A 19,607-nucleotide genomic window follows, 5' to 3' on the forward strand; every position below is an offset into this window, starting at 1 on the left:
GGAATTTCTGTTTTTTTTTTCATTATTTTTTTTTTAAACTTAGGAAATTACCCACACAAAACTTTGTTAAAAGATTCATCCTGTGCCCTGAATGAGACACAGGTCCTGTGGAAAAAATAGTATGTGATCCTATCATTAAAGACTGTATCATGAGCTATATATGCACAAAGAGGTCACATTAATGTTGCACAGGGACTCTTATTTCTGTTATTTCCTAACTTTTGAGTGCTTGACTTGGCAACCTTAATGCTTTTAACTTCTTTGCATGTAATATAATATATATCTGTCTATACAATATTGAAATGACAGCAAAACACAGTCAAAAGCCAATCTAATCAATACAGAACATTTTCAATAAACAACTTACTTCACCTTAAACCAATAAACAACCTGAGACAGATGGGCAAATTAGGTGAGTTCTCAGTTTAGACCTTGGAGCGATTCTCTTAGATCATGGTGACAAGCTCAGATTTGCCATATGGCAGCAGCTACACAGAATGGACTTAGCACTTTTATTGTATGTATCTACTTGGCTTGTGCAGTTCACAAAGGCATTGTCATGTGAAGCATGGTTTGATGTAAACTAGGAAGCATCTGAAAACATAATTCCCATGGAAAAAATAACATGCAGACATCTGTTCCTTTTTTTAGTTACGCAAATGAATTTCTGTACAGCTTTGGAGAGACTGTTAGCTAGCCATGCTCTTCTCTGCTTTTCTTTGTTGGCTGGCAGGAAAGGAAAAAAGTAGGGTACTAGACAAACAAAAGTTTAAAGTCTAATTTGAGATTTTGGCCACTTTTCTGAGTGTTCTGCAATTCTACTAATTGTGGAAACATATACCTTAGATTCCAGAACATCATCCGTAATCTTTTCTTATCGCCACTTATTAGTTAGCAGCTGTTACCCTTAAAATGAAATGCTACACGTATGTGTACACACACACACACACACACACACACACACACAGAGACAAGTGTGCAAGGCTCAAAATGTAGAGGAAATGGCATATGTAGGCTGCAGTGGGAGCAGGTTGCCAAAAACACATACACTAAGAATTCACACCCTGTATGCAGTGGAGCAGTACTCTGCAACGATTGCCTTCAAGGATTGAGAGAGCTGTCAGGGGCAGTCCATCATATAGGGCAATGAAGTCCTGTGGCCTCTCTCTATGGCCTGCTTGCCACCAAGATTCTACTGCATGTAGTGTTTTGTGAGCAAGGACAGTGAGGAAAGATTTGCTCTTGAAGCTGTTGTTTCATTATGACTGTCTGCAGACTCAGGAAGCCACCACAGTGGTGGTTCATGCTCAGAGGATATCTGCACAACCCCAGGGTTTAACAATGTACATATTTATAGATGGATGTTTAAACTGCACAGAAAACACTTGAACCTGCATTACAGCATGGTATCTCGGTGGTGGGTCCCTCCAGTGGCCATAACCAAACGAATTAGTCTACAGTAATAAAGTACTTTCAGTATGCATTTTTGTACCCCATAAACATACTGTATATTGCAAGCAGCTTTTCAATCTAATTTCTGTATAAGATTGCAGAGAATAAGCACCATTTCCAAACAGTGTGTAGTGGCTTATTGGTAATGCCTTGTGCTCCTGTGTTTGTTGCGTAGGTTCACGTTCTTTGCCTTACTGAGAATAGCATGAATTGGATGTATGCCGTGATGAGAGGATTTGTGTAATTCTGTGTCTGCAGGGCAGCTCACAATAAATTATAGCAGGGATTGGTTGGAATAAATACATGGCTACAACCCCTATATAAGCACTGAAATATGGGGACATTACCAAGGCAAGTTAACGTTAAGGCTCCCAACATGGTGGTGTCATTCACCTTATACCCCTTCAAGATGGCTCTCATCCATGGTTGTTTGGCATTTCCTATGCATCTGGAGGCTCATAGCCCTGACCACAGCAAACCCTTTGGATGGATAAACAGGGTAGGCTTTAAAGAGCCTTCCTTCCACTTCTTAGAGATTAAGATTTTTCCCCTCCCATGGACAGTCTGGTGAAATTCTTAAACAGCAATCTAAAACTACTATTAAAATAGGATTTCATAAGAATATTGAGGACATCAGATTAAAGCAAAATAAATCGTCTGCATAACACAGGTAGCCTTGCTGCCTGCAACAGGTAGTCTACATACAGTAGGTCCAATCTGTGTCTTTACTGGGAATGCTCCGAGCTTGTCTATATGGCAAATTGGTGCACAGAAAGCCAGTGTGGGAATCCACAGTAAAAGTCCCATTGTCTGTGGTAGCAGTATCCACATGGCGAGCTATCTTGCGGAAAGCTGGTGTGCTGTAGATTCACACCTTCGCTTACGCCACACTAGCTCGCCGTACAAACAAACCCTTAGGCTCTGGCCATGTCTACGCTACAAACTTTGGTCGACACAAGTTACATCATCATTCAGCCGCCGCACTTAGTATATCGCATGTGCACGTACATACTTATCTCCTTGTGTCAGCGCTGCACATGCTCACCAAGAGTGTTTACAGTGCACCAGGGGTAGATATGCCAGTGTGCAACGCACCACCATCCAGTGCACCATCTTTTGGGAAGTTTTGGCAATGCATGGTGGGGCCAAAATGAGTTGGGCAGAGGTGGGAGCAAGGGGTCAACTTCCCAACATGCAACTGTCTCCGTCTCATAATGTCATCTCTATCCCATAATTTTTGCACCTTTTTTCAAAAATCTCATGAACCCATAAGTCATAAGTGTGGCAAGCACAGGATTCATGATTCTCCAGTATTTGCAGAGCCGCAAGCTGATGATTCTTTTGGAGGACAGATTGCTGTGGGACATAATGAGAACCAAGTTGGCATTCACGGAACAGCTGCAGATGGTGGAGCACGACTTCTGGGCCCAAGAAACGAGCACTGACTGCTGGGATTGCATTGTAGTGCAGGCTTGGGATGACAAGCAGTGGCTGCAGAGCTTTTCGATGTGCAAGGCTGCATTTCTGGATCTGTGTGTTGAGCTCGCCCCAGTGCTCCAGCTCAGGGACACCAACATTGAGAGCTGCACTGACTGTGGAGAAGAGAATGATGATCACACTGTGGAAACTTGCAAAGCCAGATTGCTACCGGTCAATGGAAAATCAGTTAGGAGTTGCAGAATCCACTGCAGGGGCCATTTATTGCCTCCTGCTACAAAGGGCTGTGACGTAGTGGGTGGATTTGCAGCACTGCGGTTCCCGAACTGCGATGCAGCAGTAGATGGAACACAGATCTCTATGTTGGCATCAGAGCACTTTGCCACGGAGTACATCAACAGAAAGGGCTACTTTTCTCTGGTTATGAAAGCATTGGTGGCTCACCACAGACACGTCACTGATGCCATTGTGGGCTGGTCAGAGAAGATGCATGATGCTCGCATCTTTAACAACAGGATTTTTCAGAAAGCTACAAGCAAGGACTTTTCCCCCCTGACCGGCGGATTACCATCGGCAATAGTGTTCCTGGGGGACACGGCCTACCCTCTGCTTCCCTGACTCATACCCTACCACCTCAACAGCGGCAAGGAAAGATTCAACTGCCTCCTCAGCAGGTGCAGAATGACAGTTGAGTGTGCCTTTGGTAGAGTGAAGGGACGCTGGCATTGTTTACTCACAAGATTGGATCTCAGTGAGAAAAATATCCCAATGGATCTATCTGCCTGCTGTGTCCTATACAGAGGCGACACGTAACTGTTGATAGTGGGGGGAGAGGGGAGGAAAGGAGGGTGCAATTTAAAAGTTTGGTTGCCCCCTGAACGGCTCGAGTCACAGCACCTCCCCCAGGCAAGCCTCCTCCCACTTACCCTCAGTCTCCCCTCCCAAAAAGCAGCAGCCCATCCCTGCAGCATCCAGCTGTTGCTCCTGCCTCTCCCTTCGGGGTGCAGCTCACAGCTCGCCCGGCCTCTGAGGTCACTGGACTGGCTTGACTCTGCCAGCTGCCGCACAGGGATGGGGCCTGGCGACACCATATGACTAACCGGGGCTGGCTCTGAGTCAACAGGAAAACCCACACCTAGGAATGGGGCGGCCCCACCCCGAGCCCACAGAGGATGGGAGGTTTCCAGCTGTGTCTTTCAAGGCCCCCCAGCTAGGGGCTCCTGCACATTAGCCACCCCATGGCCCTGGTTAAATCCCCCCAGGTCCCTGTGTGAGACCCAAACCAACACCGAGGCAGGCGCAGAATTTAGCTCCTGCAGGTAGGCCCCATTGGCCTGGTTTGAGGGTCGCCATGGGTCAGCACCAGTGTGAGCCAGCCTGCAAAGGGTGGGGAGGGCAGCTCGCTATTGCTGGTGTCTCTGTTTTGAATAAACTACTGTGCACTCATGTATTTTGAACCCACTCCCTGCAGAAAAAAGAAATAAAAATATAAACCCTGGTAGAAATCGGGGTGGGGACATATATTCCCATAATGCCAGAGAAAATGGTCAAATGCATTAGACTTCCAAATAATTCCTTGGATTTTTGGTGTGATTTTCAAAGTTTTAGTGCCGTGTTGGTGATTTTCAGATACATCTGTGTTTAAAGCAATTTTCTCTCCCTCCCAGCCCTTCTCACCCTTCTCTGGCAGTGATATCAGAACAAGGAATTTGTGGTGATTGATTTTTTGACAAATGATGTAATAAGTAAAGATTAAGGGGCAGTTTGAGCGTCAGTGTAACTCCTTGCACTTCATTGGCCCTACTCCTTCACTGGAGGGCTGAGCACAGGACAGGGTAGATTGAATTGGAGTAAGCTTTAATTTGTACATAAAAAGCTGTAATATGATAGCAAACAAGGCAACAGAGAGCATAATCCAAGTAAGCATTTTGTGCATGTGTTTATGTGTGTTTTAATTTTGGGGATTGCTTCAATAGGAAAATCTCTCTATAAATCATCAGAATCTGAGGCTGAAGGTATCTGATTGTACTCAGAAGACTTTACCTTTTGGTTCTGAAGCTTCTGGAGCGTCATCTTTTCATTACCACCCCCAGGCAAGCCTCAGGGTCTTTTTCTTCATGAGCTAATTCTGTTGTGTCAAAATAAAGCTACTTTGTGTTTGTGGTTGGGTTTTCAGCAATTCGCCAGGTAAAAATTCAGGTTAACAGAAGGAAACCGGGGGGGGGGCAGGGGGCGGTGTGCGTGCGCATGCACGCTGTGACACCCCCGCTAGGGGCTTTGCAGAGGAGGAGGAGGATGAAAAAGGCTTCCCCCCCCCCCCCCCCCCGGGGAGATGCTAAAGCAATGAATAAATAGGGCATCCATAGAGGAGGGGTTTCCTCTTCCATGAGTGCTGTGGTTACACAGACAGAATCCTTGCAGTTTGGGATTTACAAGCTAAGGAATGATTTTTCCTTATAAACGGTAAGTGCTGTTTCAATAATCAGCTCTGCGTTTGGTTATAGTGCGTGTAAGAATAGAAATCACTAATTCAGTAGTATCTGTCTGGGTGGTTCAGCAGCCTGGGGGGATGGGCACTGCTATGTCAGCATGTGTGTGTGTGTGTGCAATTTGCCTGTGACAAGTGGATGAGAAAATGGATTATGCTGTGTGGGAGATGCAGTTCATTAGACTGGATAAATAGCATTCAGGGGCCTTCTCAGTTAAAATTTGTACTGGTCTCTTTGGTGTCTCGTATCAATGTCAGTGGAGATTTGGGACTACAATATTATGGATAAATGGAAGGTTTAATATGAAATGTAGCTTGCCCCTTCTTATTCAGTGATTATGTGATATTAATTATCTTCATTCAAATAATAGAACCAGCCAATGTAAAGGTTTCTGGGTTATTTCCAAGAGCCAGAAGCTGCACAGAGAAATGAACTTGCACATATTTAAAGGTTGGGCCCAAATGAAGGCATCATTTCTTAAGCTTGTGTGCTTTATATAGTCAGTTTGCACTAAAATCTACTGAACAAAGATTTCCTGTTATCAGACAGTAATGTCAATTGACAGTGCAATTTAATTTCACCATATTTTCTTTAACAAATCTGAATAGTATCTCTGCTGCCTGACCAGAATGATATTTACACTGATAAACAAGATTTAAAAATATACATCTGAATCTCTTCATCCCATTAAAGAAAAAAATGAGTTTTATTTAGTTTGTTCTTTCTGCTGCATTTTCTGACAGCACTGATTCTAAACCAGCATAGTGCAGGCAGGCACCGTGCAATTCTTTATCACACCATGTTCCTGCCAACACACTTTAGTCCTGGCCTGCAACAAAAGAACCCTTCTACCCCTGGACACCTCCTGAGCAAGGACTGCCAAACATGCCATCCTTTCACGTGGGTTTATGACACCAACATCGAGAAGGGATTTGTTTCAGGCTCCAGTGGTGGAATGTTAGGGCCTGATCCAAAGCCCATTCACATCAATGGGAGTCTTTCAATTCACTTCAGCATCTCAGGATCAGGTCCTCAGTTATAACCCACTTGCACGATACAGCCCCTTGCCTCTACTTGAATTTAGGCTTTAAGATGAAAACATTTAGTAATTGTCTTCCAAGCATGGCTTAAAGCATGCACTTAAGTGCTCTGCTGAATGAATAAGGGCCATATTTAAGTCATGTTCATTGCAACGTACAGGAGACTTTTCAGCCATTTCCTTTTCATAGCCCCAGAGAAGCAAGTTGCAGCTGGGGAATGTTATGACCCAGTGCTGCTAGGAACCAATAGTCTCTTGAGTGGATCTGAGCAAATTGTTTGCAGCTGATTCTGTTATCTAATAAATTAGTGAGCTATATCTGTTTGTGAGCTACCCACACACTTTGATTGTTACAAATGCGTTTGTCATTCAAAGTTATTTGACCAAGGCCTGTGGGCGATCAGGAATTGTTCACCACATCTATTACTTTGACCATTTGCTTGTCTTAACTCACTGTTCATGCTGTGTGATTGGTCACCTAGCTCACATGGTACAGCTTCTGCTCGCTGATTAAATGACTCTCATACCCATAAAGAGCTTTCATGACAGCCATATGATATGAACACTCGCAGCACAAATACTCCTATGGTTCATATTTGAGGAGCAGTCATGGCATTTTCTGCAAACAAAAGTTAATTCACGCAAACACTTGCAGAAAGCAAATATGAGGCTATGATAGCAGAGAGACACACGTGGTTTTTATTCAGTCAAAGGGTCTTGGATTCTTTGGTCCAATATTCCTCCAGGTCCATTCCTGAAGGAATGCTTCCAATTCTCTTTGACATCAGTGGGAGTTGAGGGCACCCGGGATTTCTCAGGAGGTTTTCAGCACTTTTCAGGATTTTTTTATGGCTACCCGGCAACTTCGTTCCTCTGTCGCAATGAAACTCTCTACAACCAAGTTAAAGCTTGTCTGTGTGGGAGACAGAACTTTTTCAGGGGCTGGTTCTGAGACTGTGGAATGAACTCCCCCAGGAACTAAGGACCATTACAAACCTCACCACCAGCTCCTCCAAGTGCAAGGTGTGTTTCTTTGACCTGCCTGCTCCAACAAATACATAGCAATATTTACATTATCTCCCCTCCTCTACCCCTCCCAAAAAAATCTCTCCCTTCCAAAAGAAAACTCTCCACTGTGCACCCTTCTTCCTCTAGGGAGACGATGAGAGAACAAACAACACGTGACAGATGTTAGTCACCTAATGCGCTACTGGAAAGCACTCACATGTTACAGTGTCGAGCATGGAATACAAACCTATAGAGAACAGATTTAGAATATACTAACCTTGAGCCACATGCACAGTGTTTGTTGACTTCACTAAGAATTTACCTGTCTGTGTGTTTATTCAAGGCAGTAGTTTGTTCACATATTATGATGTTGTACCAGCACTGATTTCTGAAAGATGTTTATTATCACCTGTCCGTTTATCTTAGGTTTTAGTTCTCAAGATCAAGATTAATGACCCAGAACATTAAGGCTGGGACGAAAGACATATTCTAGCTGGCATATGTAACAAATTAGTTAATTAGATTGGCATGTCTCTGATGATAATTGTGTTACAAAGTAAACACATGCTAATAGTGCCACAATGGTTGTGCTATAGTTGCTGGCAATCATAACAAACATTTTCTACTACAACAAACATATTGAGAACAATATTTATATCCTGAATAAGGGAGGTTTCTAAGCCAAACACCTGTATTTGCTTTCATCATTGTAAGATCTTTTCCTTTTAAAAATCATTTCACTGTAAAATTTCTTCCTTCCTGTTTTTCCTGATCTTTGTTTATTTGTCAAAGGTGCAGCCATGCAAACACTTACTGTTACTAAGGCTAAGTTTTAGTCACGGGTGTTTTTAGTAAAAGTTATGGACAGGTCACGGGCAGTAACCAAAAATTCATGGCCTGTGACTTGTCCATGTCTTTTACTATAAATACCCCTGACTAAAACTTAGCAGCTCTTGGGTGGCTCTGAGACACTGCCGCTCTGGGATGCCCCAGGCATTTGACAGCTAGTCCCGGCGTTGGCAGTGGGGGCTGACTGCCCCTAGCTGCTCTGAGGCCCTGAGGACTGCTGCTCTGACGGCCTCCGGGGCGGCCCCTGGGACCGCTGCTGCTCCAGCGACCCCGGGGCCAGCTGCCGGGGTTGCTCCTGCAGTGGCCAGTGCGGCTGGCCCCGGGACCACCCCAGCAGCTGCCTGAGCAGGTGGCCTCAGGGGCAGTCGCACCAGCATCTGCGGAAGTCACAGAGGTCCCGGAAAGTCATGGAATCCGTGACGTCCATGACGGACTCGCAGCCTTAATTATTACTTACTGTCACATTGTTTCCTTGTGCTCCTCAATCTGTGTCTATGTATTCCCCTGTTGTCGCTGATGTTATACTTAGATTGTGAGCTTTTTGGGGCAGGGACTGAATATCTTTGTTCTATTTACACAGTATCTAGCACCATGGGGTTGTGGTCCATGATGGGAGACCCTTGGTGCTAAAGGAACACAAATAGTAATAATAATACTAGGTGTACTACTGATATTGACATCCATCGAAGTCATGGTAGCAAGCGCTAACCTAGATAGTGTTTGCAGGATTGCACCTTTAGCATGAATGTGGTGTGAATGAACGGTGCTAGTCTGAGGCCTGGATACCATCAACCAGCCCTCATATGTTGTCCGAATGCAAAGACCTGAGCACTTTATGGTATTCTGTATGTACAATACACAGTGATTTTGTAGATATGCAACGTGATTTGAAAAGCGAAGAGTAGAAAATTGTGGTGTCCCCCAGGGGTCTGTACTGAGGCCAGTGCTGTTCAACATATTCACACATGAGCTGGAAAAAGGGGTAAACTTTGAGGTGGCAAAATTTGCAGATGATACAAAATTACTCAGGGTAGTGAAGTCCAAAGCAGACTGCAAAGAATTACAAAAGGATTTCCCAAAACTGGGTGACTAGGCAAAATGGCAGACGAAACTCAATGTTGATAAATGCAAAGTAATGCATATTGGAAAACATAATCCCAACTATACATATAAAATGTTAGGATTTATATTATCTGTCACTTAAGAAAGAGATCTTGGGGTCATTGTGGGTAGTTGCCTGAAAACATAGCCAGCAGGGAGCGGATGACAGGGGATGGATCACTTATATCCACTCAGTGTGCAGCGGTACTCTAAAAAGCTAACAGAATGTTAGGAAATTAGGAAAGGGTTATAATTAGGAACCATAAATCCATGGTACACCCACACCTTGAATACTGAGTGCAGCTCTGGTCACCCCATCTCAAAAAAGATATATTGGAATTGGAAAAGGTTCAGAAAAGGGCAACAAAAATGATTAGGGGTATGGAACAGCTTCCATATAAGGAGAGATTAAAAAGACTGGGACATTTCAGCTTGGAAAAGAGACAACTAAGAGGGGATATGATAGAGGTCTATAAAATCTTGACTAGTGTGGAGAAAGTGAATAGGAAAATATTATTCACTCCTTCACGTAACACAAGAACTATGGGTCACCCAATGAAAGTATAGGCAGCAGGTTTAAAACAAACAAAAGGAGCCACATCTTTACACAACACAGAGTCAACCTGTGGAATTCTTTGCCAGAGGATGTTGTGAAGGCCAAAACTATTACAGGGTTCAAAAAAGAACTAGATCCAAGTTCCTGGAGGACAGGTCCATAAATGGCTATTAGCCAGCACGAGCAGGGATGCAACACCATTTTCTGAGTCTCTCTAGCCTCTGTTTGCCAGAAGCTGGGAGTGGACGACACAGGATGGGTCACTTATGATTACTTGTTCTTTTCATTCCCTCTGAAGCACCTGGCATTGGGCACTGTCAGAAGACAGGATACTGGGCTAGATGACTCAGTATGACCATTCTTATATCCAGTCGGACTAGAGCCATTTGCTGCACTAGAGTATCAAGCTCCCTTGTCGTATCTGAAAAAGCATTTCCAAAACATTGTTGAAGCAGGGCAATAGCTGCCACGGCAGAGTAGCAATCTACCTTTCCCATGGAAATCATCAATCAGGAATTGTTAATTTATCCGTACAAAACAGATACACAGGAATCACCATCCTGGAGCAGATGAATGGATATACTACTTGTGACTTTGGCCTATTTTAGATGCTAAGATGGGAGTGGGGGAAAATAAAGTTAACCCAACTGGGCAAGAGAGAGCCAGAACCAGATTCCTTCCTGATGTAACTTCATTGACTACAGAGGAAGTATACCAAGGATGGATCTGGCCCACAGTCTCTGCTATCTTTGCAAATCAGAGCGGGACCTTTTCTGAAACCTCTCTCTCTCTCTTTTTTTTCACGAGGCTTATTTAAATTTCTCATTTTAGATTTATTATTCTAGCTTCACCTCTCTGTTTCATGTATGTTAGGGGGCTCTGTTGCACTCTTCTGCATAAACCAGCATGGACATAGTCCATGTGGCCAAAATATCCCGTCGCTATGGAGACAAAAGTATAGATGGCCTGTTTAAGAAGCCATAGAGATGTGTGCCCTAATCCTCAGATCTGCTGAAAACAGAAGAGGCAGAGGCATAGTCCACACAGAGTGCAGTGTCCAAACTCACACCTTTTCCTGGGGTTTGGCTTTATTAACACAGAAACTAACACTAAAACAACACATATATGCAGTTCAAACCTTTTCCCAAGGCATAGCTGTTCTGAGATTTCCCTCTTCAGACTGCTCAACCCATGCCCTGCATCTTCCATCTCTCTCTCTCTAGAGAACAACTCCCATCCCCCAGGTATAGAGCTGGTGTAGCAAACCATCTCCCTCAGTGGGGCTGCACAACCCACTTAACATATTCCCAGCAGGATCAAAATCTGCTGGCAGGGTGCTCGTCCTTCCAGACTGAACTGTAATTCACATGGGAGAGTAGCTTGAGAAAGAGCCCATCCTAGAAAACTAGGGAAAATAATGATTTTTCCACTGCCTTGCCTCATGTATACTTGTACCAAGTAGTTGTAAAATACTACCAGTGTAAATGAGAGGAGTGATCCGAATTGACCAAGTAGTGTTTTAGACCCATTTTGCATGGATGTAAATGCCTTCACTTATGCAAGCAGTGGAGCATGCAGCTCAAAGATTAAGGAGCAGCTCCTACCTGGAATGCACAGCCCTGCATTTTGGGGCAGTGTGGAGTCACACTGCACCCCGGGAAGATGGGGGTGTCTAGATTGTCTCAAATACATAAAACGTACACTAGGGCAAGTTTTCTGTATGCATGTCCTCAGGGAAATAACCAAGGAACCCACTAGCACTCGAATGAGCCTAGGAGGGCCACTCCCTGTTCACAGCATCTCCTTAAATGACTCACTTAGGACCTTCTGCAGCTGTGGAGGCATCCGCTGGTGCCAATTTGGGTAGGTTATAATTAAAATGTGGCTTTAATCTGCAGAAGGCAGGTCAGTTTGGAGATAAGAATACTCTATAAATCATACTTCCTTCATTTCCAGAGCCTCTTGCTAATACTGCTTCCATGTTAAATGTGTTTATAACAACCTGTTTTCTTTCCAATATCCCCAGGCTGAAGAAATTGGAAGGGACCTTTGCTGTCACACAGACATTAGACAAAAATATGAGTACCCTTCGCACCTGGTTGGCTCGCATTGAGGCCGAGCTTTCCAAGCCTGTTGTGTATGACATCTGTGATGATCAAGAGATCCAGAAAAGACTTGCTGAGCAGCAGGTGGGGAAATCATAGCATCTGAAATAAATGGGCTTAAAGTGATGCTGATTGTGATCAGTCCTATGTGTAAAATCACCCATTTCCTTTCCTTGACAGACTTTTCTGTTGTTCACATTTTGAGCCATTGTGTTTCCTGCCTAAGTGAGACAAGGTAGGTGAGGTAATATCTTTTATTAGACCATCTTCTATTGGTGAGAGAGACAAGCTTTTGAGCCACGCAGAGCTCTTCTTCAGGTCTGGGAATGGTACTCCCAGTGTTACAGCAAAATGCAAGGTGGAACAAATTGTTTAGCATGAATAGCACATATTGTAAGGGACCAGTCAAGATATGTCTTGTCTGAATAGTGTCTGTTCAGTCCATGATTTTTAGTGTCTAGCATGTAATGAATTTAAGCTCCCAGGCTTGTCTTTTGAAATTGTTGTGCAGGTGATTTTTTTGTCTTTTATCATTTTACTGAGGAAAAAGTCAAAAGCACTCTATCTACCTGTGGGTGAACGCTTTTCACAAAATGATCACTCTATATCTGACCTACCAGTCCTCATCCTCAAAAGAAAATGACAATACTTTCAAAAGTTCAGCCTGGGAGTTTAAATTCATTACTCTTCTAGACACTAAAAATCATGGATTGAACAGAGACACTGGATTTATGGCTTATTACAACAATCTATAACCAACTAACCCCCTCTTTTTGTCCAATGACTGCAGAGTTATTAATGGGCCACTCTGTCTTGAATGGTCTCTTAGAGTATGTGCTAACTATTTATGCTAAGCAATCTGTTACACCTTGCATTTTGCTGTGAATACCTTTCTTTGACCTGAAGAAGAGCCCTTTGTGGCTTGAAAGCTTGTCTCTCTCATCAACAGAAGTTGGTCCTGTAAAAGACATTACCTCACCCACCTTGTCTCTCTAATATCCCAAGACCAACCTGGCTACAATACACTGCACTTAACAAAGTGTTTTTGAGACACTTTATAGGGATTTAACACTTAGAGAATGTTTTTGAAATTTAAATATTGTAGAAACAAACAAAAACTCATAAAATCCTTTCCTGCATTCCAGTAATGCATTAAGCAATGTGACTATAAAAGCCAATAATGTGACTATAAAAACCTCTGTCTTGTTGTTTGTTCCCTTATCCTCTTCCCCTTTGGATGAGGCTTTGCTTGGTTAAAGACAGCAGATGCTTCAGGGCTAGCCAGTGACATAGGGCTTTTCTACCCTGGCAATTTAGAGCACTGCAACTTTCTCGCTCAGGGGTGTGAAAAAACACTCCCTTGAGCACAGCAAATTTCAGCAATGTAAAGCGCCAGTGTAGACAGTGCACCAGTGCTGGGAGCTGCACCCCTTGTGGAGGTGGGGTTTTTTAGAGCCTTGGGAGAGCTCCCTCCCAGCGCGCTGCCGCAACCACACAAGCCACGTTAAAGCGCTGCAGTGCTTTTACCATTGCCAGTGTAGACTAGCCCTTACACTGTGCCCATGCACAGGAGCGAGGGATAGAGTGAACCTCTCTGCATGGAGTACCCTGACCCATACCTGCTTGCTTCCTCCAGGGCAGATAGGCAGGAATTCCTCACAGGAATGGGCAGGGCCTTAACAAAGCAGCTAGTACAGCTGAGTTGATTTTGGGAGGCAGGGCAGGGCTGGCATTACTGCACTCACCCACTCTTGCATGGGAGAAGCAGGGAGGGGACTGTGGCTCAGAGGAGTATCACTGAGTCCCAACACCTCCCGAGGCTATTGCTGGAGCAGTGCAATTTATGCATCATCACCCCTTGCTTGGGGCTGTGCCTAAAGGCACAATCTAGGCTGAAGTGTCTGCACAAACAGATTAAAAATACCTGCCGCTGTGGGACAACAGCTCCTACGACTTAACTCTGACCATCGCCATAATAGGGGCATTTATAGTTTACCCTAAAACTTTTAGGGCTAAACTTTCCAAAAGTGGAGGCTTACGGGTCTGCCTGCAAACAACATGCATGGCTGCTTAAGCGCTTCGTCCCCTCTTCACAGTCTGCCCCTTTGTCTGAGAAAAACGACCGTGACTAATCCAGATATGAGAGCTCCGTTCCCTGTGGAATTATTTGAGCTTCCTTTCCACAGAGCTCAACACAGCACTTCAGGAGACGTTACAGTCAGGGTCAGACTCACCCTTCGCAGAGGTAGTGGGCATGGCTCCCATTGACTTCAGTGGGAGGAGCTGCACATGCAGGCAGGAGCAAGGGTGGCCTTTGGCTCCCAGTGTTTAATGGTTTAATCTGCAATGGTAACGGTTCTGTAAATAACAAGTAATTATTTTCCCCTCACTCAAACCTTTTAGCTTCCATAGGCTGTGATAAATTATGCCTGGCTGACACCCTAGATAGCTCCTCCTGGGAGTAGAAAACAGAGACTTGGGACACAAAAGAATTGTGTCCGAATTAATTTATTTTTACTATGGCCGTTCAGACTTCAGCTGCAAAGATACATTATTTACTCCTCAGAGTCCTATAGAATAAGCTACTGTTTCATTGCTTGGATTTCATTTTAAACAAAGAAGTCTGAGACCCCTAGCCTCCTTCTGCTGTAACCTTTAAACACACTGGATATGGCAAGGTAGTGCTCACTCTAAAGAGCTCAAAGCAGAAAGCCTTTCACTAAGCTTTGCTTATTGCATTCACATAGGGGTTTGAAAAGATCTTCCTTGGTTTTATTTAAAAAAATGTTTTGATGGATACAGCCTAATGGTGAGGAATATATCTTAATGGATTCTTTTATGTTGGACATCCATGATCACAAAGGTGCTATGTATGCTGTCTTGAATAACTGTTAATTCTAAAACTCTGGGTAATTGCTTGCAGGCGGAGATGCTTTTATAACATGTTTCATTCATTTACAGGTTGAAGATTGCAACATAAGGCATTCTGTTTAAGATTTAAAATACAAATTAAAGATGTCTCAGTATTGCAGGGGGAGTCCAACATTGTAGGGCCAGTTAAATAATTAAGTCTAATAAACTTTGAGCAGTGAAGTGAGGAGTTCTTTGTTCTGTATGCTTGTTTTCTGCCTCATCATTTAGTGTGTTTTAGTTGGTTTGTTTTGCCACTGCTTAATTAAAATGATGTTAACTCTCATTAAGGTGGCAAAACAAACCCCACTGGCTGATCTAAGTGAGAGTAGCTTGTGTACCTGAAAGCAGAACTAAGCCATAAATGACCAAAGTTTAAGTATATAGAGTATTTTACATAAAAAGAAATATCCTTGGAGTTAATGAAAAGCTGCTGCTATTGATAATGATTTATGATATCATCCGTACTACTCACAGAGGTTTCTTTCTGAGGCTCCTAGAACACCAACTAATGCCAGAGTTTTGTATGTATCTTGCTAAAATTCAAATCTGTCTGTCAAATCTTTCAGATTGGCAAACGGAGGGACAGAGAAGTTAAATAACTTCCCCAGCATTAGGAAGCAGCAAGGATTCTGACTGAACTTATTATATGAACCAAAACATAACGGATAATAACAATACTTTGGTAGTATCAGCAAGACGCTTTTGCATTAATAGAATAGATTTATACTCTGGGGGCAAGATTCTGATCATGATTACACCAATGTAAGTAAGTCCAGAGTAACATCACTCAAGTCAGTCATAGATTTACAGCAGCGTAACAGAGAGTGGAATCTGTCCCTATGTACAGGCCGCAGATTCAAAAGACAAGTCTCTTCTTGCGTAGAGAGAACAGCCAGGAATCCAGCGGGGTTCGTTGCCCGGTGTGCGTCGCGCCAATGAACACATCAGGGTGGAGAAGCAGATAGAGTTTATTTGAGATCTCCGAAAAGGCACTAGGAGACCAGCATGTCTCAAATCAAGCGCCCCGATACAAGCAGTCTTTCCCTTTTTATCTTAGTTCCACCCCCCTTCCTTTCCTCCCTCCCCCCTTCCTTCCCCTGTAGCAATTACATTAAGCAATTTTGGCTGCTGCCATTGTAGCTTGTTAGTAATTTTCCCTTCTGCAAGTTATCTTGTCCTTCAGCTGGAGGCATGTAGGCCCCCCTTATCACTACCGCTTTAGACCGGTTTGAGCCGTGTTGCAACTGATAGCTGGCTGTTACACATTTTGTTTTTCAGCTGCTGGCATTTTAGGTCGGTTAAAGTTCAACATGGAGGAGCTTTGGTTCACTTAGGCCTAGAGCAGGAGGGCTTCATCGACACTCGTGGTCTTCCACCCCCCCGAGTTAACTAGGGTTAAGCCTAGTGACACCAACAGTAATAAACTGCTGGTATAGGCCAACAACAGATTACTACACCCCCAGTGGCAAGGAGGAAGCAGGGTAGAATTGTTACTCAAAGTGATGATTCAGCACAAAGCTACTACCGGGATAGCCCAGCTTGGGTATCACCCCCCTTGCCTAAAGTCACAGTCCAGCCCTCTGTGAATAGTCCCATTGAAATCAATGGTGCTTCTCAAGGAGTAACTCATGGGCAGTGTGAATAAGGGCGGCAGAGTCTGGCCCAAGAGGTTCAAGTCACATTTGACATTCTTCTTTATGTGGTTAGATAACAAACTAGACAGATTTTAATTTTAGCAAGATACATACAAAACTCTGGCATTAGTTGGTGTTCTAGCAGCCTCAGAAAGAAACCTCTGTGAGTAGTACGGATGATGTCATAAATCATTATCAATAGCAGCAGCTTTTCATTAACTCCAAGAATATATTTTTATGTAAAATACTCTATATACTTTAACTTTGGTCATTTAGGGCCTAGTTCTGCTTTCAGATACACAAGCTACTCTCGCTTAGATCAGCCAGTGGGGTTTTGGTCCTTTTGTGCTAACATTTTGAAGTTAAACTGCTCATCTTTTATTAATTCCTGAGAGCATCTTCCTTTAAGCCCTTGTGTTCTTCTCTCTTCCTGTGGGTTCTCCCTGGGCTGTAAAATCAAGAACAAAACCAGCCGTGGATTTCTCGTTCAGGAGTGCTGGTGGAATTGGCATTACCATTTAATGAGATTTCCCATTGACATTGTTTGCTTGTGTGGTGATAAAGTTCCAGCAGAGGCATTGAATCTTCAGTAGTGAAGCCAGAAAGAGGTCATAAAAATGTAAACGTGGTTAATATTAAATGGTATTTCCCAAGTCCCTAGGGTTGCATGGGGTGGCTTTTTAGTAGCATTTCCGATGATGTTTTCTTCTCTGACCCTGCACTTTGGATTTCTATTGCACATTCTGTATTTATTGTATTGGTCTCAATAGGAGTTGCACATATGGGATAAGTGCCACATATACAATGGAAGTACAGACTCTGGAGAAGAAATACATAGTGCAGCTTGGACAAGAGAACTTTGCTTTGCATTTTTAAGTGATACCATGGAGTAGATGATCCCAGAGGCAGAAACCGAAAAATTGCAGATGTGACTCTTTGGTGTGTGCCACTCTTCTGCAGTTTGTTATATTACCAGAGTGACATGAATTGTACTTTTGCATTCACTAAGGTTATGAATTATCCTGTGTATTCACCGCTATAGTTTATAGTGGAATAAACAAAGAAGGAGATGCTGATATTGTAAAAACAAATACATTTGTCTTTACATTTTTACAATGTAGAATGTGTGGTTTGGATTTTGAATGTGTATTATACTTGTCCAAATTATTAATGAAGATACTGGACTTTCACTGAGAAATTAAATGGGGACGAATGCACTTTCTTATGACAACTCTCTCATCTCTTCTTTCAGTTTTTCATTTGTTCAACACATTCTGGAAGTCCTTTCATTAAAACTAAAATTGCATTTACTGAGCTGGCGATCACCCTTCTCTGTCCGTTACAACCTATTACAAGGGAATATATATGTTTAGTTGCTTGTTAATTAAACTCTTTTTATTTCCTAATCACAGGATCTGCAACGAGACATTGAGCAGCACAGTGAAGGGGTAGAGTCTGTGTTTAATATCTGTGAAAAGTTGCTGAGCGATTCAGATGCTTGTGCTAATGAGACGGAATGTGACTCCATCCAGCAGACTACCAGGAGTCTGGACAGACGATGGAGAAACATTTGTTCCATGTCTATGGAGAGGCGAATGAAGTGAGTCCTTTTCTGACACTTCTAAGACGTGTATGTAACTGCAATATTTCAGGGAATTCTGTTACATTCTACATGAACCAAATTTTGAAGAGAAAAGCAAAAATTGTTGAGAAATGATTGGCAAGCTTGTGATAAAGCAGAGCCTTTCTTCCCTCTCACCCCCCAACTCAGAATTGAGGAAACTTGGCGTCTGTGGCAGAAGTTTTTGGATGACTATTCTCGCTTTGAAGACTGGTTGAAATCGGCCGAAAGGACAGCAGCTTATCCCAACTCTTCCGAAGTTTTATACACAAATGCCAAAGAGGAGCTGAAGAAGTTTGAGGTGAACACTTTTCATTTCAGCTATTGATGTTTCACAGACACCATGTGTGCTTATTGAGAAAACTAATTCTTGCACATATAAAGCACCTTTCATCTGAGCATCTCAAAGCTCTTTACAGACTTCACAGCTCCTTTCCGAGATATGGGAATACGCTTAAACCCACCTTCAGATCGGCAAACGGAGGGACAGAGAGGTTAAATAACTTCCCCAGCATTAGGCAGTGACAGAGCTGGGAACAGAACCCAACATTCCTGATAGTTATTTGCTCCAACCAGAAGTGGTACTAGGCCACTGGGGGGCCTAAGCAGGAATATTTTCGGGGGCCCCAACACATGCTAATAATTAATAGGGGCTCCCTTGAGCAGCTTGGGGCTCTAAGCAATCGCTTACTCCACTTATGCCTAGCACAGGCTCTGGCTCTAACAAATAGACTGTGCCCTTGAATTAGTTCCTGGGGCCAGTGCCTGAACTGCTTTTAGACACGTTTTCTCCAAGCAGTTGATAATCCTCTAAGCAGTCCTTAATGGTAGATTATTAAAAGCTACATTGTATTTGATCATGTAACTCAGCTGTTTGTTTTGCTTATAAAAATCTAAGAGATTGCAAGCTATTATATACTACATGTATTTTGGATGTGATCATTTATTTCCAATTGGACAAGAAACTGTAATAGACTAAATTCTGTTAGTAGGACAAATTGCATATGTGCTCTCACGTCCTGTGACTTCAGTGGGAGCTGTAAACACACATCTGAGGGCAGGTTGTGGTGATAAAACATAATCAGGGTTTTGATTGATTTTGAGGATCTGATTTTTCTGTTCCATGATTGCAGTATTTTAACGATTCTTTCTCTGAAGTGCAAAGGAATAAGATTACTAAATTTGCATTACAGGCTTTTCAACGACAAATTCATGAGCGACTCACTCAGCTGGAGCTAATCAATAAACAATATAGGCGGCTTGCCCGGGAGAATCGTACAGATTCTGCCAGCAAGCTGAAACAGATGGTACACGAAGGCAACCAGCGCTGGGACAATCTCCAGAAACGGGTTGCTGCCATTCTAAGAAGACTGAAGGTAATTGCAGGGTGTTGTGAGGGTTAG

At 43.2% G+C, this 19,607-nt stretch overlaps 2 protein-coding genes across 18 annotated transcripts in view; one reads left to right on the forward strand and one right to left on the reverse strand.

Moving 5' to 3' along the window:
- The window catches only part of SYNE2 (spectrin repeat containing nuclear envelope protein 2), a 260,416-nt gene that overhangs the window by 221,417 nt on the left and 19,392 nt on the right, over positions 1-19,607 (forward strand). For all 15 annotated transcript variants that reach the window (XM_039534632.1, XM_039534633.1, XM_039534634.1 and 12 more), the window contains 4 exons: positions 11,958-12,120; positions 17,996-18,183; positions 18,355-18,505; positions 19,398-19,580. In XM_039534632.1, the coding sequence (XP_039390566.1) occupies positions 11,958-12,120; positions 17,996-18,183; positions 18,355-18,505; positions 19,398-19,580 (685 nt within the window). The remainder of the gene's footprint in view (positions 1-11,957; positions 12,121-17,995; positions 18,184-18,354; positions 18,506-19,397; positions 19,581-19,607) is intronic.
- ESR2 (estrogen receptor 2) overlaps positions 1-19,607 on the reverse strand; it is a 175,387-nt gene that overhangs the window by 23,767 nt on the left and 132,013 nt on the right. The window contains exons 13-14 of one of the 3 annotated variants that reach the window (XR_005597561.1): positions 14,271-14,377; positions 7,240-7,330 (exon numbers count right to left, since the gene is read on the reverse strand). The exons of the other annotated variants lie outside the window; for them this stretch is intronic. The gene's annotated coding sequence lies outside the window, so the exon portion shown is untranslated. Of the gene's footprint in view, positions 1-7,239; positions 7,331-14,270; positions 14,378-19,607 lie in introns of those variants that run through there. 3 annotated transcript variants of the gene reach the window in all.

The sequence above is a fragment of the Mauremys reevesii genome, linkage group 4, assembly GCF_016161935.1.
Source record: "Mauremys reevesii isolate NIE-2019 linkage group 4, ASM1616193v1, whole genome shotgun sequence".
Lineage (NCBI taxonomy): Eukaryota > Metazoa > Chordata > Testudines > Geoemydidae > Mauremys > Mauremys reevesii.